At 39.4% G+C, this 23,404-nt stretch overlaps 1 protein-coding gene across 1 annotated transcript in view; it reads left to right on the forward strand.

Annotated features, from left to right (window-relative positions):
* Positions 1 to 6,248: 6,248 nt before the first annotated feature.
* The window catches only part of Elavl4 (ELAV like RNA binding protein 4), a 142,066-nt gene continuing 124,910 nt past the window's right edge, over positions 6,249 to 23,404 (forward strand). Inside the window, exon 1 of the mRNA XM_035439718.1 lies at positions 6,249 to 6,372. Within this exon, the coding sequence (XP_035295609.1) occupies positions 6,355 to 6,372 (18 nt within the window). The 5' untranslated portion in view covers positions 6,249 to 6,354. The remainder of the gene's footprint in view (positions 6,373 to 23,404) is intronic.

The raw sequence follows: 23,404 nt of genomic DNA on the forward strand, positions 1-23,404 counted from the left end.
CCCACAGTCACCAAGATAGAGAGATTGCATTCTGTTCTTGGTGAGAGAATAGCAAGGTCACATTGCAGAAGAGCAAGTTCATCAGAAAATACTTTTGTGGTCATATTTAGAAAGTACATATGGCACAGTGGCTGCTGAGACAGGGAGAATCAGTTTTCTCCAGAGATGTGTTCTGATAGAGGATCCAATCCCAAGTGGTCATCCCCTAAATATATGTACCTATAAGCAATGCAAAGTGGACTCAATCGGTTATATTTATCACACACACACACACACACACACACACACACACACACACACACACACTAACTAAAGAAGAGGTCATCAATTTGAAAGAGTGGGGGGAGCATGAGAGAAGTTGGAAGGGAAGATGAGGGTGTGGAGATGCTGTAATACAATACGTTTGAAATTCTCACAAAACAAAACAATTTAGATAGACAAGAAAATACACATAATAATAAGTGACCTTTAATAGAATGCTGCTCACTCTAATGAACATGAGTGATCTGAAAACCAAATGATCCATGTCATCCAGAGAGTAGCTCTCAGAGGTAGGTTCAAATTACAACCTTATTTTATAATAAGGGAAGCAAGGAAATTGCTTACTCTCCCCCATGACAGCTGCAGAGCTGAGATTTGAACCTGCAGCTGTTTGACACTTAAGCTCACACTCTTCTCAGCATGATGCAGACACTCTTGAAGCCTATCATTCAGAAAGCAACAGGGGGGAAAAAGATTCACTTTGACTATCACTGGAATACAATACATATTTGTTGACTCTATCTGAATTAAATATGGCTCATAGTGGAGGATCTTAAACAAGATCTGAAAGATGCATATTAAAGTTAGCTTTCAAAGAAATACACTAATCAGCAAATGAGACAACTTATCTGTGAACACGGTTTCTTCGCTTATTGGTACAAAATGAAATGCCCAGAGTGTGTATGGGGGTCGGGCATATCAATATTAAAGGTTCCACAAGGCTGATTGACTGATTTAAACTGTGATTTGGGGAGGACTGGAACGGGGCAGATCCAGAGCAAAATCATCTTGGGCCACCTTAGTTATCCCTCTTAATAGCCACTTGTTGCCAGCTCTGTTCTGGCCTAATGTGGTAATCATATAAAACCTCTTGGGATGTTTTAACAGACCAATAACTTCCACCAACTGGAAAACTAAGACTGTCATCAGACAGCATCTGAAATGCACAGTAGAGTTTACCCTGCTTTGTTGTAACCCAGCTACTTGTTATTTCTGCCAATATATTTGAAAACTGCCTTGATTTATGACTGTCTTTTGTCCTATAACTATAAACACTTCATGAAACTGTAATCATAATAGAACATGGAAACAAACTGAATCACTCATATATAGCTCCATAATAAACCACCTCTTACTCCCTTTGAGGTGAGAACTGTGTTTTGCATCTACACTGCTAGCCACACAGCAAATATTTATTTTTTTTAGAAAGTATTTTCTGTTCCACTCTAAAAGTATTCAAGGGATAAATCTTATACTTAGAATGCCAATAAATGAAGTAAGATTTAGAAGCTTTAGTTATTTCTCAGGTAGTTGAAAATGTCTACTGGATGGTAGCCATTGCCAAATGAGATCTACCCCTGGGTTAGCTTCTTACTAGCTATCTGAACTCAGGCCTCCCCTGGACCTGACTTTCTTGTGATTAAGATAATACGATTAAAATAATAAACTAAGATCATATCAACAACCTTCAAGTTTATTTCTGGTGCTAAAATACCACATGAAATATGAGTACTCTTTTTTTCTATAATTCCATGTACATTGTGATTGGCCAAGTTATTTTTTTTTACTGCTAAGAAATTAATTATCTATTAAGTGCAAACTGCAACTGTTAAGGAGCAATTGAGAATAGTTAAAAACTGTTAGAGTAAAGGCTGTTTCTGAGCATATGCTACCAGGCTTACTTGCAAATAGCACTTATTCATTGTTCACATTAAAATCTCATGTGATAAAACATAAGAATGCACAAATTCTCTTATAGAAACAATAGTCCACAAAATTACAATGAAGCTTTACTCTGACAGTAGGAGGGAAATAAAAGAACATTTGCTTCACAGCTATGTAGAGTAGGCACTGTTCCCAGGCTTTGGTAATGCCTTTCTAACCCCAGCTATTCACTTACCAAATCAGGAGACAACCCCCACACTCCCAAACTCTTTTAGACCCTGAATCACTCTGTTCTCCAGCCTTTCTGTGATGCTTTGGACACACATACCCTGAGCTCTAAAAAACCCTGTATCTTTGATTGTATTCACTGCATATCATTGCCATTGTCATTATCCTTGCCTTGTCCACTGTTTCTCAAGGCTGTGATTATCCCCAATTCTACCATTAGCAGCATATGGGCTCAATGAACACTTGCAGGGGGTGCTGGTAATGAAAAAGTCTGATGGATGTTCTGTCTTCTATTGTATTCCCCAAGCTCTGAGTATCCGTCATTCTGTGCACACCTGTTGTTCTGCTGCATATCTAAAGCCTGTTTCAAACGTGTCCAAGCAGACGTGCAAGAAAAAAAAGAGAAGCGAAGCAATTTTTACTTAGTGGTCACTTTACATACTTTCCCCAAGCTCACTAAAAAATCCTCACAATAAATCCTATGTACTCTCACCTCCATTTTACAGAAATTGGGGCTCAAAGACATAAAGGAGCTTGCCAAAGAGGACACAACTTCTGAAAAACAATGGTGAGAGCAAGGCACTGGGAACTCCCATGCCCGAAATCTTTCCTGTTTTCAAACTTATCTATTCCCCAAGTCTCCCCATGCCTATGAAGCTTGAGTTTTGGCCCCTGACATGTGGACTCAGTAACAAGTGCCCAGTGTGATCCCTGATAACTGTTACTCACCATTCATTATTTTAGCTGGGGAGGCTGTGTAGTTATCATTAAGAGAGAAAGGGGGCAGGACAGAAGGGGGTGTGGCAAATCAAATCCTCTGGTCCAACCAACCAGATAAACAAAGACACACAGGTGCCCTTATAATTAAGGTGCACAATGAGCTTGTGGTGCCTTTGTCTGAGGATTCTGGATTTGTAAAGGAAAATAACATTGTCCTTAATATAGGAGTTGCCTTTCAGAGGAAGAAAGTAAGTTTCTATGCTCTTGCTAATTGTTTTGTTGTATTGACTCTGCCAAAGAAACATGAATAATGGTAAATTCTAAAATTAAAACAGGTGCTAGTTAGGGTCTGTATTGGAAAGAAATATAAATTAACATTACACTTTGGAAATTTTGATGTAATAACAATGTTAATCTAGGTGATACGGTGCTGTTTAACGTTTTAAATATGTATTCATGTATATAGTCATATAAATGGTCTAGCCAAAAAGACATTTTTAATTTATGAAAAATTTTCCTATTGCAAATTTCTTTAGTCTATGATTTGTTCTTTGATGAAATTTTCAATGAGCAATTCTTCTTATATTTGATTCTTAGACATTTTTCAGTTACTTTTGAGAAACAAATTATAAAATTGGAGATGTAGTTTTAATGTCTGTGTGATTTTTCAACTTTCCTTGAAAGACAATGTAAGATTAGAAACTAAATTGGCTCATTTAAATGTATTAGATAAAATTCACAATTACTTCCTAATTAGCACTCTTTGTATGTCCTATGTCTTGGTTTAACTGCTGGCTAGTAAGATGTAAATGCCAGGATTTTTTTTAAGTGGAGACCGCTTCCTGTTCTGACATCTGACAGGTCGTGGTTTACATAACCTGTTGGTTTACATATCCACATAAAAATGTGCATGAAGTACTTTGCACATTACAAAGAAATTTGTAAATTACAAATTTACAATTCTAAACCTCAAATCACCTTAAAACTCTAAATATACTAAAAACTTGCTCTTCCTGTTTTCTGAGTATTAACTCATTAAATTTTCAGAACCCATTTTGATATTATTTTATAGAGAAGACTTAGGCACAAGAAAAGTTTGTATAGCTTACTCCAAATCAGACATATCTGAGCCAGAGTTTCAACTCAAACCAAGACAACTTTAGAACCCAGGCTCTCACATCCCACACCAAATGGCCAAATCAGATTCCCTGGGCAGATAATTTGAGTAATGATATGGTTATCCACAGTACTTACTACAAGGCTTGTGTCCAAATCATGAAAAATATGCAGCTGCTTCTTATATATACCTGGCAGTTTGAAAGCACTTGAAATTGTCCCCTTGTGTCTCACAGATGTATTTTATCTGGATGTGAAAACTTAGGCAAGTTATTTAACTTCCTTAAGACCATTTTCTCATCAGCTGTTGATGGAATGAGATGGTACAGAGTGTTTAGCCTCATCACTGGCACAAAATTAATTCTCAGTTAATGTTCATTATTACTATTATTACTAATATTGGGCTTTAAAATAACAACTTGTTCAAGATGACATACTCTAAAGAAAATATAGATCAGATTTGGACCTATGTTTGATTGATGCTCTAACCACAGTGCTGAGACCATGTTCTTTACTGTATTAAACACACCAAGACTTTGCCTGTCGCTTGCCAAGAGACTTTGTTCATTATAGTCATTTTTATAATAATCAGTCAGTGATACAAAACAAATTTGTTTTAATTCAAAATAAATACTTAACATTTATAATTGTTTCTTAAAAGCTAATATAGATAAGGAGACAATCCCCCCTTCCAAAATAGCCAATTACTCTTTTAAATAAGGAATCCTTCTAAGTATATAATTTTGTCATCTGTATTTACTATAAAATAAATTGCAAGCATGTTGATAAATATTCATTGATGGTACCTTTAATGTCTCTAGAATATTCCATTGTGTGAATGATCAATTTCCTTTGATGACTATTCATTCTTTCATGGTTTTCTTTCCATATTTCAAAGGTTATCACAGTAAGCAATCACAAGGCCAAATCATTGGGTGCATTAATGTTTATTTCCTCAAATTTATAAGAATGAAAATTGTGAGCCAAAATATTTGTTAGCAGATTTCTGAGTTGGTATATCCCCATTTGCTTAAAAAACAACACTCTTGTATTACAAAACAGCTCTTAAAACTAGCAGTGGTTGTTCAGCTAAGATGTAGTCATTTAAAACTTAAACTGAGTATGATGGAAAATACAGTTAATGTGTGTTTTAATAATGTGTCATTATAATGAAACCAACTTAAAATGTGTGTCATTGTTACTCCTTAGTCCTTTTACAACATAGTAACCTGACTTTAGTTGTTTTTTTTTTTTGGGGGGTCGTCGTTTTAAAACTAAACTCCTTGAACTAGGGCAAGTATGAGAATGCTGAGAACTGTAAAGCAAAGCAATAGATTAGAAATCCCCCCCCCCCAAGATCCCTTGTGACTCATAGCTGGTTTTTCAGCTTCAGGCCTTCATCTATAAATGTCAGTGTTCTGTTCTAACTTCACACGAAACTTACTTTAGTCCAGATATACCACCTCCTACCTGACATTCTCTGTGTTTTACTTTGTGTGAGACTAAGAATTGAGGTTTGGGGTTTTTGATTTGGTTGGGGTTTTTTTTTCCTGTGTTTTTCTTCATGCAATAGTGTGCATTCTCAACAGTCCAAGTGTGAGTGTCTGAATACCCGAAGTGATACTTGTAAAATAATAGGGGAACATCACATGTTTGACGTTCATCCTTTTTCCAATTACAGGGCTAATAATACTGGATTATGCAAACCTCTGGTATGGTATGGTATAGGAGGCCACAGAATGACTGAAGGGTTGTTAACAACCATCTTTACCTCAAACCGCAGTGCACAAAAGTCTTGGCCATTTATTGGGGGGGCAGGGGGTACTGGGTTTCTCATGTCAGTGGTTTCCATTCCTAACTTTACTTGGACAGACGTTATCTTAACACAGCAAACAGACTAACATAGCTTGAAGCATCCACTTAAGGTATCTACAATCCTTGTCACTGAGTGGGTTTTGTTTTGTTTTGTTTTTCTAAGCATCTCAATTAAGTCGCATATACACAGGGCCTGTAACAGTGTCTTGCCAAAGTTTGTCTAAATGGTGTTGATGTACTTAAGCCGTGAAGAAGCTACCGCACTTAAAATTCAAGCACAGCATAAGCCGCAGTATTGAAAACTTGTTCATTTAGCTTTCTAAGCATACACACACTCCAAGCCCAACCCCTTAACCTTGAAGGGAACCAGTCTCTGGGTGGGTCCTCCGCCTACTCGTCCAGCGCCCCCTAGAGGCGGCGACAGGGATTGCGTAGCGGGCGGACGAGTGAGCAGCGAGGGACCCTGCACGAAGTGACTCGGCCTTGGTCCTCGGCCCGCCGCGCCCGCCTGGCCTCCACCGCCGCCCTCCGGACCCCGCCCCCGCGAAGATGCGGCTCCAGAACCAGGTAGCAGAGCCCGAGCGCCCGCAGCGCGTCCCCAACGCCCCGCCCACCCGCCGTCACCACCGCCGGCGCCCGCCGGCCACGTGGTCGCCGCCGGCCTGGGGACCGCGCATCCCTGACCTCACTACCCGGCCCGGAGTCTCTACCAACTCCGTTCCAAGGGCTTCGGGCCACGCCCCACTTGTCCCCCTTCCTTGACTTCCGCCAGAGAGGACCAGTGCGTCCCCTCACCTGGTCCCTAGACAGGCGACCCGGCAGCGACTAGCGCCGCTCCCCGACGCGGGGTGGCTCTGCTAAACTGGTGGCGCCAAAAAGTCCGGCCCCAAGGTGCAGGGAGCTTGAGCGCGGATTCTCAGGGGGGACCACAGCCTTTGTGACTTTCGTTAATTGTCACACGGGGAGGCTCGCACCCTCTGAGTGCCCTTCCAGATTACTGCCGCTACAGCCCCGGGGCTTGTGTTTCTAGATAAAACGGTGTGGGCACTTATGTTGCTCTAAGCAGTGCTCCATTTAAGGGGGAAAGAGGCTCAGGTGTGGGGCAGGGTATCAGTGTGTTCTAATTGCCCCTTTTGGGGGGCTGGAGGTTATCAGACATTTAAGATTCAGTAAATGTACGTTCTGAAGTCAAGAACTTAGTAAAGCCATACAGCTTCCCCCTCCCCCAACATCTGTTAAGAGACTTGGGAAGGCCACAGGGGAGGGGGTTAGGGGAGCTTCTAGAAAGCAGCTCCAGGTTTGGGGAGAAATGAGTCACATTGATTCCCAAGCTGTTAGCTGATACTGCTCATGGGCAATGATTCTCATAAAATCTTCCCCCTGAGGGCTTAAATGCCCGCCTCCACAATGGTTTGTCGTGAGCATGCTGGATTCCTGAAAGCCCATCTTAGTTCCTTCCCCCTAGCTGCCTTGATTTCTGTAAAGCAATGCCCTCACATTACCCTCCTGCATTCATGTGACTGCTTTTTCACATTTTATAATACTTGCAAATTGACACTGAACAAGCTTTAACCTCAGTCATTTCAGAATAAGTTTGATGTTTTAGGTGAGATCTGAATGGAGCTCCATTCATGAGGAAGTAGTCTGTGTGAAGTGTTTTGTAAATGTGAGTGGGTTGAATTTAAAACACTGAATAAAATTAATGTAACGAGGAATCAAAAGGTTCAATCCAGATGTTTCCCTTTTTGCCTCCTTAACAAAATGACAGCACAAAGCTCACAGCACCTTACCTGGTAGTTCTCTGGCAGGTTGGCCAGTGGCACTGTGGTTGAACTCCTACTCAGTTTTCAAAGCACTTAACAAAATCCTTTGGGACTGATAAGGTTGTGACCCCACCTACTTCTATAGAGGATTTTCCCCAGCACCTAACTACTCAAGAAATATACCGGGGGATTTACATGCAGGCTTTCATTTAGGGAACTCTTAAGTAATCCTCTTTAGTTACCTTTTGTATTAGCCTGGATTGCTTGCTTGTTAAGATAAGGTACTCTGGTGTGGATTTTAGTCAAGGTGGGGTTACGAGTTAGATCAGTTGGCCTATAATTCCTCTTCTTAGTGTGTGTTTAGGGTTAACAGAGAACCCCCTAGGAGTTTTTATGTGTTTGTTTGAAGTACTGGGGTTTGACGCTAACACCTCATTCAATGCTAGGCAAGCACTCCACTAACCACTCAGCTACTACATTCTACTCCAGCCCTCTTTATAGTTTGTTTGATTGTCTAGTTTTCAGACAGGTGTCCTCACCCAGTATGGCCTGCAATCTAGTATGGATTTGTAATCTGCAGATTACAAGTACCGGGCTGCTCCCTAGCTATACATTTGAATAAGGGATTCTGACTCATATTCCTGGGGTAAATCTGATATCATCCATCACTCAGTGGTTATAGGACTTTGCATAATTAATTCTTTGGTTCTCTTTTTTCCCCCTTTCCCATCATAGTCTATTCATAAACTGGGGCATAAGGTTAGGTATAATACAGATCTTACAAAGTTGATCTGGGAATTAATTGGAATACTATACATTAAATCTTAGGTATAAGCAATAAATAAAAGCACTAAGAAGTTACTGACAATTTTGTTGGAAATTTCTACTCTCTTCTTTAAAAATGGTTAAATTGTGATAGAAACTATCTAAAGGGGAAAATATCGTATGGCACTGTGTTTTAGAAAAATGTCTACCTTATAGGATTAAATATGAATATTAGTTGCTTACAAAGCAAGCCTCTGTGTCTGGAAATTTTACTCACTATAGAATTATTTATTCACTCGTGGTATTTCATAACTGAGGCAGCCAGTATCATTGATACTTGTGATTTAGGATTAGTAACTAAAGTTTTAAGACAGTGTTCATCATTTTATGAATGGACTAAGGTCTCTAGGTGCTATAACAAATACCATATAATGGGTAGCTTTAAAAAAACAATTCATCCCCACATAGTTCAGGTTGCCAGAAGTTTAAGACTGTGGTGTTAGGACTATGGACTATGGATGGTCACCTTCTTTGTCTCTCCGTAAGTCTCTCTTCTACCTGTATCTAATGCCCACATTTTAAAAGAAATACATTTTATTTGATTAGGGTCCACATATATGCCTCATTTCATCTTTGGATTTCTTTAAAGGCTATTATTTCAAAATCCAGTCACGTTCTGAGTGATTGGAGGTTATATTCATTCTACATGTGAATTTCTGAGGGACATAGTTGCCTATTATACGTGATACAAGTGTTTACTAAAAAGCTAATTTGGCTCTTTGGAAATAGTTCAGCATGTAATAAATAAAATAGGGTACATATTGATTCTAGTTTTGGAGCAGTTCAATTTTAATTTAAATGTTGTAGTTTTTGCTGCAATGAAAATCTTTAAAACATTTATCAAGTGACAAAAATGTGCATACACACACACACACACACACACACACACACACACACACACACACTTTTATGTATGACACTAATTACAACTAAAGCAGAGTTCAAGCCATTGTCCAAACTGAGTTCAATCTGTGATAAAGTCTATTAACAATCATGTCCTTCATTGATAGAAAAAGATAGCCATGCAGTGACTTCATAATCTTTCAGTAATGACAGGCAGAGGTTTGACTTTCTAGAAAGAAACCATTTGCCGTTTGATAGTTTCAGATCAAGTTGTCATGTGAGCTTCTAATTTGACTTTCCATTTATCTCTGCAACAAAATAATTATGTAAGTCCTTTGGTGCTTTTTTTCCTACAGTCCAAGCCATGAGTGTATGAACCGTTTTGGCACACAAGTAACCGTTGTTCACTCAAAGCAGCCTCACAGTGGTTTTTATGCAGAGGCACCTAAACTACCTACAGTTAAAAATCCAACTTTACTCAACATGTTTTTGCATTAGAATATAATATTTGTCTAAGAAAATTATGTAGAACTCTGAACTTCTGTTACTTCTGAAAAAAAAATGGCCCCAAATGCATTTATGTGTGTTAAGACCAGTTTGAACTCACTGGCACAGCCTCTGAGCAACTGGCAAACTGGCTAGTGTTGACACTGTGGCTGCCACAAAGTACCCAGTTGCTTGAGGAATTTTTTTCTTTTCTTTTTTTTATTAATTCAAATTAGGAACAAGCTTGTTTCAAATGTCAATCCCTTCTCCCTCTCCCTCTCCCTCCCCTTACCTCTACCCCTCCTCCCCCACCACCGACCTCCACCCTCCACTCCCAGGCAGGTAGGGCCCTCAATGGGGGCTCTGCAAAGTCCACCACATCATCCTGGGCTGGGCTTAGGCTCTTCCCCGTGTGTCCAGGGCAAGAGTGCATCCCTTCACGTAGGATGGGCTCTCAAAGTCCCTTCTTACACCAGGGAAAAATACTAATCCACTACCAGGGCCCCCCTAGAGTGCAGAGGCCTCCGCTTGACGAATTTTTACATTTTATTAGTATAATTATATGGTTGACAGTTATCTACAGTATGTATGATAATTGCAAACCCTTATTATTTTTAAGTTTATTATTTTATGTATATTGGAGTTTTGCCTGCATCTAAGTGTGTGTAACACTTCAATGCCTGGTGCCTTTGAAGTCCAGAAGAGGGTGTCAGCTCCTCTGAAACCACAGTTACAAAGAGTTATGGGCTGCCAGGTAAGTACAGAGACTCAAACCCTGGTCCTCTGGAAAAGCAGAAAATGCTCTTCATTGCTGAGCCATCTCTCCAGTACCAATTGCAAACTCTTATGGTCTACAGTACTGTTTTATGCTTAACTTCATATTTCTTCTAATAGAATGGTGGTGCTTTTCCATGTAATTATAATGAGAATTAGCTATCTCATGAGGTTTCACCTATAAGTAAAAATTTATGATGAGGTTTAAAATATAACATCAAAATAACATGCCTTTTGGGATCTTTAAATTCACATTGACACAAACTTGCTAAAGTTCTTGAGCCTTCTGAAACCACTTATGTATCTGACTAGGTGATAGATTGATTGAACCAATGAGTATTTATTGAGTGCCTCGTGTGGGCCAGGCCTTGCTGTAAGGGCTTAGTCCAAACTCAACTGTCCCTCTAAGCAAGGGAGCAAAGGGAGACAGACATTAAAATAACTGTAATAGTGAAGTATGGTGAATAGCATGTTAGAACATCACAGATGCTATGGAGGGAAAAGGTACACTAGAACAAGGGAGTCAAGGACTCAGATGGGAGACTGCAATCCTGAACAGAGTGGACCTCATTGAGACAATGACATTTAAACAGAATTTGGTGAGAGTGACAGCTGTGCGGCTGGATCTCTGGAAAATGAGCATGGGGAATAGCCAAAGCCAAAGTTTTCAGGCAGCAAACATTCCAGGAATAGCAAGAAAGTCAGTATAGCTAAAGAACAGTGGACAAGAAGGCTAAAAGTAATTCTGAACTTGATTATAAAGCTTGTGCGCTAAATAAAATTTGGCCAAAAATATTGTCTACTAATGACTGAATCCATACTTAGCTTATTTACATATTATGAACACAATGTTTCTCTGCCAATAATTGCTAAATTTTTTTGCAAGTAAATTTGTGTTTATAGAAAAAAAACTGGTTCTGGACCACAAAAGAAATAGACTTCTCATTCCTGCCTTTTCTCTGTTATTTCTTCCACATTGGGGAACTACTTTTTCACTTAGATTCAAACTCAGATAATTTCCCTTTCTGTTTGGCTATTACCCTTAGATTTTAATTTTTGACCAAAAAGGAAAAACAAAAACAATTATCCTGAGAGACTGAGATCTGTCAACCTTAAAAGTTGGATCATTACTCATTGTCTATTATAGATCTCAAAATGGTTAATTTGCACATTTTGTTTAAAATTTGCTGTGTATCTTCACATAGATTATTTCATTTGAGTCTCAAAACAAGTCTATGTGAGAGAAAGGTAGCCAATCATTAAGTTTGGGGCATAGTATATTCCATTGCCCCACAAGACTTTGTCTCAATTTTTCTTTAACATAGACCTTTATGGACTGCCATTGAGTTCCTTGTGTTCTCCTTTTTCTGGATTCAGCCTATCAACTATTGGGATATCTGAAATATAAGAAAAAAATGTTTGTGGAAAGATGTGGGGAGAACTCACTTCCTGGCTGGCTTCTGAGTCGGTTCATAGGCTTTGTAGAGGCCACACCCCATGTAATCTACAGCTATAGCTTTTATCTTTGGATTTGCTCAAGGTCTAGGGCTAGAAGTCTCCCCTGTTGTCAGCCCCAATGTCTTTCATCATCTCTTCTTGATTTAACTTCACTAAATATTGTTCAAAGTTGCTTTTGGAATGTGCTTCCTCTTTATTGTTGAAATCCTAACACATAACGTCTTAAAAATGGCAACCTAGAGAAGTCGAGTAATTTGTCCAAGAATTGACATATGGTAAATGACAAGGTAGGGGTATGAATCCTGTTTTGGTAAGTCATAGGTATATTCAATTTTGAATATTCCACAAAGAAACCTGTCCCAACTTGCTTCCCTGGCCTCAAAAGTACATTCCTTTATATCCTAAAGTGTGCTTTGTGAAATAATGTTTATTTGTATTTTTTTAAGTATAGAAGTCCTTTTTGTAAAGAGTATGGCTCTTTATAGATGTCATTTACCACCCCACCCTGAATGAAGCATGACATCTCTCCAAAAGAGAATCAGGGAAGCAAAATTAAGGCCTATTTAGACTGCTGCTTTGAGTTATTCACAGGAATGAATAGTAGATACACTGAATGGTTAGTAATCTCTGAGTTTCCTTTTTAAAATCTCATTGCTGGTCTCCCACAAAATCCTCTTTACGCTGTACTACTTTCAAGTCCTTTTCCTTCAGTTTGATCACCGGTGCTAAATGCTATCTCTAAAACACACATCTGACCTCCTTATTTGCCTGGACCCCACTATCCACAGTATGATGTCCAAGCTTATTTATTTGCCTTTCTTCATCCACCTTCATCCTTATATTAACCTTACAGCATGCCATTTTCTTCCATTCAAATCCTATATTTGTTCCAGTGTTCAATTATTTGCAGTTTTCAAAGAATGCTTTCTATCTGCTTTTGTCTTTTTAAAATTTCCACCTTTCCACCTATAATATCTTCATCCTTGGTCCTATCCCCACCATCTGAAAAACAAACACAAAATCCTACTTATCTACACTGGTTCTGCTGAAAAAAAAAATGTCACATGTAGCCTTTTGGGCCCATAGGCAAGTTGACAGAGATGGAGAAAGGCACTGAACTCCTTGAGGACAGAAACTGGGTCTTATTAGTCATTCTATTCCCTAAAGTCCCAGGCCCCTAGTCCTGTACTAGGTCCTGGGCTCTATAGTTAGTGGATAATTAATAAATTATTTATTGAGCCAAGATATCAGTATGAGTCGAACAAAAGCCTATAAAAGAAGTACTAAAGTTGTTTTTACTGATTTTGATTAAAACCAAGGAAGGTTGGCTGGAGAAGAAAGTTTTAAAATGCAATAATTCTGAGTACTCATCAGCTAGCAAGTCTTCTACATAGGAAGTCTGTGCTACATAGGAAGTATGTGTTTGTTGCTGAAGACCAGAATAGGACTCTGTACAATTCTGGCCTCCTGCCTAACCTGTAGTTTGTGTTTGCTTGCTCTGCTGCTGTTGTAGAAGGCATTTTTATTTCTTTCTAAAGTTGAACACCCCCTCCCCATGTATCTGATGATAATATTCTTTCAGGTTTCATGGCATGGGTGTTTAGACCAAGATCACCCAGAAAGCTCTTTTAAGGGTCTTAATCAGATCATAGTAGTTAACACCTTGGAAGTCCCTGGTTCATGACTATACTAACAAAACTCATACTCCAAGTTTGTATCCTAGCACATTTCTCGATCTAATTGGATGATCACCTTTGATGGGAACTTGAGTAACAACCACAATAATGCCTGCCTTAGTTAAGCTTTCTATTGCTGTAATAGAATGCTGTAAATGGAGCTCTTAATTGGTCTAGATAATAAAAAGCCAGAGTCAGATATAGAGGGAAATGCTGAGAGATCAGAGAGAAGGAGCAAGCCATAGCACACTTTTCCTCCTTAGTGTCTCAGCAGACAAGAGAGAAATTTCCTGTTTCTCCCTGTATATATCCTGTTTCTGCCCAGCTACCTCACTTCCTGCCTGTGACTCACTTCCTGCCTGTGAGGTCTGTACAGACCTCCAGACCTCTATGATTAGATAGTGGCAAGCTCCATTCTCTGACCCCCCAGACAGGCTTTATTTGTTCAAGCAATATATCACCACAGAATACCATGACCAAAAACAACTTGAAAAGGAAAGGGTTTATTTGGTGTACATACTCTGGGTCACAGTCCATTGATGGAAGCCAATGTTGGAACTCAAGGCAAAAACCTAGAGGCTGGAGCTGAACTTAAAGCCAAAGAGGAATTACTGTCTTGCTCCACTTAACTCACTCAGTTTACTATTTTGTTGTCCCAGGACCACATGCCCAGGAGTTTTTGGTAGGATTGCTATTTATTTGTTTAAGGGTGTATGACAGAAAAACAGAGGTTAAGAAACCTGTGAATTTGTAGCTGGGTCGTGGTGGTGCACACCTTTAATCCCAGCACTTGGGAGGCAGAGGCAGGCAGATCTCTGTGAATTCAAGACCAGCCTGGTCTACAAGAGCTAGTTCCAGGACAGGCTCCAAAGCCACAGAGAAACCCTGTCTCCAAAAACCAAAAAATCAAAACAAAACAAACAAACAAAAAAGGAAACCTGTGAATTTGTGAAACAATCTCATACATTGAAATAGTTCTCTCACCTTCAGAAATATTGCTTATTTTTAGAAGTATAAATTATACAGAGTTATAGTATTTTTATAATTAATTTGAAGAGATGAGTAGGACCAATACATTTTTAACAAATTGAAGTAAGCTTAATTTTCTTCGATACAGTACAAGTCAGTGATTCGTCCCCTAATCACAAAGGTATGTTCAACAGGGGTCACTGTGAACCACAGTCTGCATCCATAGCTAATTCTGCTCAGTAGACAGTGTGCTCTAATTCATGAGCCAGAGTATGAGCTTAACAAATTTGACAACCAAATTGAGATAAGCAGCATGTAAACACTGTCATCCTAAGCACAGAAAACCAGATGGTACTGGACTGACATTCATCAGAGATAAGGGCAAGACAGGACATAAGAGAAGAAGTGCCAAAACACTGAGACTTAAGAAATGCTTGTAAATAGCAATTTTATTACCTTTTGTTTGTGTATCACCTTTTCATCTTTTCTCTTACAATTTCCCACATAGGAAGGGTGTTACAAAAGAAGCATAAAAGTGAAAGAGTAAAAAAAGTAAAAATGGAACTCTGAATTAATAATGATTCTGAGTCAATTCCTTTATTACTGTGTTCTTGTTCCTGAGTTCAATATCCTAGCTAATCTCATCACCATTCACCCAGCCCTAGGCAGAAGAATCTCTAAGAATTATCCTAGATCCAATATTCTGCCTTCCTTTCTGCAGTTCTATTTTCTGGGTCCATATAGTGAAACCTATTCCTGTAGTTATTGGTCTTGCCCTTATGGAACTTATATTTTCTTATGCATCATATTCCTCTGACACTCAGATAAGGAAAACAAACTGAAATAAAACTTTGGAATAACTGCCTTATGTGTGTGAACATAGTAAAGTTCATGGAACATATTGGTCCAGCTGCATAATAGTTATTTGTATTTGGAAGCCAACCATGCAAATGAATTTTGTCTTAAATTTGGATCTCTGCTTGTTATTTAAAATGTCTTTTTAATGTCTTTTAAAAAAGAGACAAGAAGGACATTAGAATTATTCAATGCCACTAATCATAGAGAAATACAAATCAAAACTATAGTGAGATATGACTTCATATCCAAGAGCATGGCTGTAATGATTTTAAAAACTAAACAAATAAAAACAAGTATTAGTGAATATGTAGAACCCCTCATGTGATAATTGGAGTGTATAATCGTGCAGTCATTGTAGTAAGTTTTTCAGTTCCTCCCAGCATTATTATCCTATGATCTTCATAACACTACTCACAGGTATATGGTCAAAAGAATCCCCAACAGTTATCTGAGTGCAGGCACAACATGTTCACAGCAGCACTACTTGCAAAACTCAAATTGGAAACAACCCAAATGACTATCAATGGATAAACAAATTGTGGTATTATTCGCTGATAAAAAAGAATGGAGTTCTGATGCTGTCCTATAGAGTGAATGAATCTCCATGACATGTGAAGTGACAAAAGCTAAATGTAAAGGGTTACAGATTATTATATGTGACCATTTATGAGGCAGCTGGTACCTGGATCAGATACATGCACACAGCCAGAAGGCAGATTGATGTTTGTCATGGGGAGAAAAGAGAGGATTGGGAGAAACTGCTTAGTGAATAAGTGGTTTTACTTTGGAGTGAAGCAAGTGTTTGGGGACTAGATAAATATGGTGGCTGTGCAATACTAACTGCCATTGAATTATTCACTTTAAAATGGTTAATTTTATGTAATATAAATTGTACCTCCCATCCAAGTACTAACCAGGCCCGACCCTGCTTAGCTTACGAGATCAGACGAGATCGGGAGCGTTCAGGGTGGTATGGAAGGAACATGGGTTTCTGTGAGGAAACCTCAGAAATCTACGGGACCTCCTGCAGAAGCCCAGTATTTATCCCTAGCATAGGTGTGGACTTTGGGAGCCCATTCCACATAGAGGAAGACTCCCTGAGCCAAGACACACGGGGGTGGGCCTAGGCCCTCTCCCAAAGGATACAAAAGACTCTGATGACACCCTATGGAAGGCCTCACCATCCAGGGGGAGCAGAAAAGATATGTGACAGATAAGGTTTTAGTTGGGGAGGGTAGGGGAGGACAGGTGGGAGAAGAGAACTGGGATTGTCATATAAAACAATCCTGTTTCTAATTCAAATAAAAAAGTTGGAAAAAAACATAATTAAAAAATTGTACCTCAATTTTTAAAAGATTACACTATGTCAGTTAAAAGTAGAATATGTTTTCAAATCTCTTTTTATAGATTCTGGAATTTGGGAGTTCTGAGGAGAGTTTGGTCTGCCGTTTTCATGTGCCACCAAAGAATACCATTTAGGGCACCTGACCCCTATATGTCAAAAACTTGACTTACAGTAGAAGCTGTACTGCTTTCTTAATATGCATAATTAAGAAGAACATGTGTGATCACATTTCCCCTCATCAGCTCAGGATATGTCAGCATATCCTGCTCAGGTATCTTAAGAGGGGTTGCTCTTTATCACTAAGCCGTGAGGTGCTCGTGAGTGGAACCAGAACCAAGCAGAGCAATGTCTAAGGACTTCATAAAGCAGGAGCTGCTGCTGTCACGATGTGGTGGTGGGCCTGGGCAGTCTTCCACTGAGAATGTATAAGATGGGGTCCTAACTACTGCAGTGCCACCTTCTGATTCACCTGCCAGAGTAGTCCCCCTACTGTCATCAGTTACATCTCAAACAGACTGTAAAAGTCCGTGACACAGTGAACTCCAGTCACTACACTTTGTTAGTTCGGAGCCCAGCTTCCCCATACTTGTTCTCTCACATGAAGAGCGATTGCCCCAAGCTCTCTCAGAGACTGTGAGTATCTTTGGGCACTCAAACAGGATTTGTGCACCTTATTCAAGGTCATGTTTCCTGTTTATCTTACTGGAGAAGGGAAATATAAATACAAGTTTAATTGCTAGCAGGAAATAGCTCTGTGCTTTAAAATATTCATCCAATACAGTAGAAACCTCAGTCTCCCTTGGTATCTCATGAGACTGTAATATCAGCCCTCAAATGAAAAGGCCAAGTTGAGCAGGATAGATGGTTCAGAGAAGAACCCTTGTGATGCTCTGCCGAAATCTACAGGATGAGAGTGCTGGAGAAGATTTTTAAATAATAGCTTATTGTTATTCATAAAGTTATGTTTCAAGATATAAAGTTTCAAAATCTGAATTTTGGCCAAACTTCAATATTGACTAATTTCTTTGCTAATTTTTGTTTGTTTGGGGCATCTTCAACAGCATATAAACTCCTCTCTGGCCAGGCTACATTTATTTGGCAGCCACAGTCAATGACTGAGAAAGGTTTGAGTGTGATACACTATGTCCTGGCCATTTCTGCCAGGGACACTTTTTGTGAGAAATCTTTGTTCCAGAACTCTCCACAGTGTTGGCCACGTTTATATATGATCTGTGTTGTTGTCTGAGACTATTCTTCTCAATTTCTAATCATCTTTCCTTGTATTTTCTCAATCAAATAATAAATCTCTTTGACTACTGATTGTCCCAGGGTCTGCTTCTGGGAAGACTCAACTGCCAAAAGTAAAGACCATTAGTATCTCATTTTGTAAATGTGGAAACCCAGGGCTTAGAACAGTAGTTAGAGACATTTTAACCAAATAAGATTCCATATTCTTTATCATGCTCTTAACTATAATGGTATGTTACCTCCCCATTCTAAAATTCTTTTCATCCAATTAGGTATACTTTCAATTCCAGGAACTCTGCTTGAGTTCATATAATAATATATAGCTTCTGATCTCAAAGATCCAAGTCTGGAAAAGCCAAGGAGTTACTGGAGATAGTTTCAGTTGATGCTCTAAGCAACATTGAGGAGGATGTCCTGAAAGCCTAAAAGGGGGTGGCTAATAATTTCTTATTTCCTCCTTTCCTGGCATGGACTACTGTCCCCGCCCCCAGCCCAGTGATTTCATCACATCCATCTGGGCTGCCTGTTATATATAGCCTCTGGCCTCTTGAAAAGCTGGGAATGACTGCTCTATATTTTTATAGAGATCCCTGGACTTACCATACCACACCTCCTTAGTGGATGTCTGTTCAACTATCCCTTGGTTATCTGTGAGCCGGGTGCCTGTTTCATGATGACTAACTAAAGGAATCTAGGAAGTATTCTTTTTTTTTTCTTCATAAATTTTATTTAAATTGGAAACAATTTTATACATTTTATTTAAATAGAAATGATTTTGTACATTTGATTTAAATTAGAAACTATCTAATTTCCTTCTCCCTACCATCAAAATCTGTCAAGTCATTTAGGGCAGGGCCTAGGCCCTCCCCCTATGGCAACTCTTGTAACACGGTTTGTGCAACAAGCCCACACCTACTCTGAAAAAGCCATACCTCCTAGTAGTGCCTCTCTAATGACCAGTCTAATATGAGCCAATGGAGGGCCATTCCTGATCAAACTATCACACAGACATACCAAAAAGTCTCAATTTAACACCAAAGAAGACAGCCTTATATCTTTGCACATGGAACACTCTAAATTCCTTGGGAACTCCTTCGACCATAAGATCAGGTAGGTGCAGCTGGGGCAGAATTACATACAGCTGTCAGGGAGGCACAGGTTAGAGTGGCTGAAGTCTCAGGTTCGAAGTCAAGTTAGATGATCCTACTCATCCCAGGGTTCTAGGAGGCTCTTAAACTCAAGAGGACATCATCCTAGGATACACATAGGAAGCCTACTTTCAATTCAATAATAAAATAAGTAAGTTCTAAAAGGATGTATCCCAGTCTGTGGGAGTAGGAAGTAACAGGATAGCCATGAATTTTAGGTCATCTTTGCTGTACATAATATCAGGCCAACCAGACTATATGGGAAGATCCAGTCTCAAAACAAAACAACAACAACAAAAAAACCCAAAACGTGTCAACTATGAGTCATCCTTGTTTCTAGCTTCTTTAATGGGAAGTACTAGAGGCGTTTGCAAGACCTCAAGATGGGTCAGAGCCAGTATATGGCAGAGTCCTGGCAACAACCAAAATGGGCCATCTTATGGCCCTCAGGGGGATACTTGGAATCCTTAAGGTCAGGGTACAGGCAGAGTTGGAATGAGGTCATCACTTTGTTGCTATAAATGTGGGCTTCAAGCAGGATGCTGATTTGGCCTTCTGGTGGTGTATTCTCCTTACTCTGGGATGGACTGGCATTGACTCCACCATAAGGTGACCACTGGCATTGTCTTGAGGTAACTGCTGGTGTTGGGCTTGAGGTGACAGCTGATGATGGACTTGAGCTGATTGCTAGGGATGGACTCAAGGTGACTCAAGTGGGAATTTAGGTAATAACTGGTGTTGGACTTGAGGTGACAGCTGGTGTTGGACTTGAGGTGACTGCTGGTGATGGACTTGAGGTGACTGCTGGTGTTGGACTTGAGGTGACTGCTGATGATGGACTTGAGGCGACTGCTGGTGTTGGAATTGAGGTGACTGCTGGGGAAGTGTTCTTTAAACTAAAGGAGTCTAGGAAGTGTTTTTGAATCTGTGAAGGAAAACTACTTAATTAGCCTGTTTATATATTCACTAACTTAGAAGTTATGAAAAGAAAAGAGATTTAGAAGTAAATGCATAGAAGGGGATGATGAGGGCAGATAGACTTTACCTTTTTCTTAAGAACATCTGACCTTATTTCTCACTGTCATTGACAGACTTGAGTCTGGGGGTGTTTCCTGTCCCTTTAAAAGCTTGGTTCAAATAGGAACAAATGCTTTTCACCTTATTTTCAATGTGTGTGTGTGTGTGTGTGTGTGTGTGTGTCTGTGTGTCTGTGTGTCTGTGTGTGTCTGTGTGTGTCTGTGTGTGTGTGTGTCTCTGTGTGTGTGTGTGTGTGTGTGTGTGTGTCTGTGTGTCTGTGTGTGTGTGTTGAACTGATATCTTTGTCCATACATATACACATCTGTTTATTAAGTCTACTAACATTTATGGGGTGCCTTCCATGTATCATGCACAGTACTGAGTAGCAGTCACATAGTGATACACAAAATTGTATTTAATTCATTGTGTTTAATATGGAGTTTTCATTCTGGCAATATTAATTGGTCTTAAACAAATACATCCTGAATGTCCTCAAGACCCCTCTAGTTCTTGCATCTTAGGTCTGGGCCTTTAAATGGTTGTTATTAACTCTACTGTATATGTTCTCTTCTTTACCAAAGGGCATGCTGTCAGCTCTGCTCCTTTCCTAGATTTCCCTGAGTATCCTCAAAGGCCTTTTTTGTTCTTGAAACAAACCGTATCATTAGCATATGCTTAGTACTTCAATAAGCCATTTGTACATGGTGAGTATGATTATTAATATAATATGTGTCATTTTGCTTACATCTTTGCCTTTTTCTTAATCATAATATCCCGACTCTTGTCTGCTGTTGTTCTGTTTGCTTCTTTAAAGCTATACATACCTTTCCATTGTGAGAATGTCAGTGTTGGGAACACCTACATGATGTGACTGCTGGTTTGTTAATTTCCTCTGCCCACTGTCTCCAGATGGGTGTGTGGATAACATCATCTGAACTGACACACTGCTGAGCTCGTCTCTCTGGATAACCATCCTATTACCAAAAGCATCAATTCTTTTTCCTTCCTACTACTTGGGGTCTGCTAGCATCTTTCCTACTTCCTGATGTCAGGTGCTTTCTTCTTCAAAGTCATTGGATAGGCTTGGCCTTATGCATCTGCTTCCATAAGGATCCCATAGCATTGTGACTTGGAGACTTAGTGAAAGAATTATTTTATGCTTTATCACATAACCTTTCTTTTCTCAGACTTCTCAGTGTGGGTTTCACTTGGAACCCTGTATTGTAGCTAGAATAACTGATCCCTTTCAACTCAGGCCACCAACCATTTTCCTGTTATTGTGATACTCAACTTCCAGGATTCCCATTTTTCCTCTTTTCAACTGAAATGAATTTTACACTAAAATGGGTGAAGAGAAAGTAGAAATTAGCTGATTGAGAGGGAACTAGCAGGTTTGAGCACACTACTTAGAGAAGATGAGAAGTCCAGTAGAAAGAACATCCTATGCAAAGTTGCAGAGGTCCGCAGGATCATGGATATATGAAAATGATGTGCCTAGGAACTGCATACCCTGCATTCTGTACTTGGTGCATGGTGAGGTACAGACTTAGATGGCAAGAGGTACCCTTGGGAGGTTAGGTTTTGTTGGATCAATGAGATCTTTTCTGAATATTGAAAATAGAAAATAAAGCAGAAATGAAGCTGATTGAATTTTTACAAGTGCAATCACACTGATTTCCCCTTGGCCTACAAAGCGTACAATTCCAGTCTCCAATATTTTGTTGGCATTTTGTGTAGCTTACCTTTCTTCCTTTTTTCCATCCCTTTTCTTGTGCTGACCCGATGGAAATTGTGTGAGACTGTGTTTTCTAGATTTAATGATTGGCATGACCTGGAGGATACTTCAAAAATTTTAGGATGTAATTATCAACTCTTGTCGGTTTTTAGATATGTTAGAACTTTCAGATGAATCCTTTTTTGCCTATATGTAAGAAATTGGCCTTGTCCAAATATGCTAGATTTAAATAGTTACTGCATGGATGTCTTTAAGATACAATCACCATGACAACCTATAACAAAATCATATACCTATAACAACAGAAGACTGTTCCCATAAGAAATCTCCTATCCTGTGCATCCCTCATGCTCCCAGATAAAGCCTTGCCAGGCAGATCCAAACCCTCCTTCAAATTCAGTAATGTAACTGCTTATTCCATTCATTTGACAATTAGTACTAACCCCCTAGATTTCATTTCTTTTTTCAGATATGTGATGATTAATGATAGAGATATACTTAGAGGATTGTGTTGGTAGGTGACTTCATCACTGTCGACATCAAGTGTACTTATACAACAAATCTAGCTGGTATATGTCAATCACTCAGTGTGGCATCCAGATACAGCCAAGGAATGCAGTAAGCATCAACCTGCCTGTAGTGTAACATGGCATGATGTTTGGCAGTAAGCATTTTCTTCTAAGAGTGCCTCTAAAATAATAAGAAAAAGGAATGCTATAGGTAGAAAAAGTCATTTCCTCACTATCAAGTATTATATACTATACACAAATGTATCACTATTTTGTATGACTAGCAACATGCTAGGTTTATTTACACTACAAACATGTGAGTCCTGTGGTTCAAATTGTCTTAGTTAGGTTTTTATTTCTGTGAAGAGACACCATGACCACAGAAACTCTACAAAGAAAACATTTAATTGAGGGTGGCTAGCTTACACTTTCAGAGGTTCAGTCCATTTATAATCAATGACAGGCCATGTGGTGGCATACAGGTAGATGTGGTCCTGGAGCTGAGAGTCCTACATCTTGACTCAGAGGCAACAGGAAGTCTAATGACTGTCACACTGAGTGAAGCTTGAGAAAAAGACCCCAAAGCCTGCCCCCAACATTGATGCATTTCCAACTGAAGGTGTGGCCCAGATTAAAACTGTGTGGTCCAGCCTCAAAGTCTGGATTAAAGGCATGTGTCATCCAGCCTCCTCCAATAAGTCCATACGTCCTAATAGTGCCACTCCCTATGGGTTTATAGGGGCCAAATATATTCGAATTACCGTGTGTGTGTGTGTGTGTGTGTGTGTGTGTGTGTGTGTGTGTGTGTGTGTGTGTGTGTGTGATACACTGTCACTAGGCTATAGACAATTTTCATCTCTACTGCAATCATAAGAGTCTACTATCTACAAAAAACATCACTGTGTGGTACAAGCATATATGTTCTTTACCTTTTTTGGGTATTTT

Source organism: Cricetulus griseus, chromosome 2, assembly GCF_003668045.3.
Source record: "Cricetulus griseus strain 17A/GY chromosome 2, alternate assembly CriGri-PICRH-1.0, whole genome shotgun sequence".
NCBI classification, from domain to species: domain Eukaryota; kingdom Metazoa; phylum Chordata; class Mammalia; order Rodentia; family Cricetidae; genus Cricetulus; species Cricetulus griseus.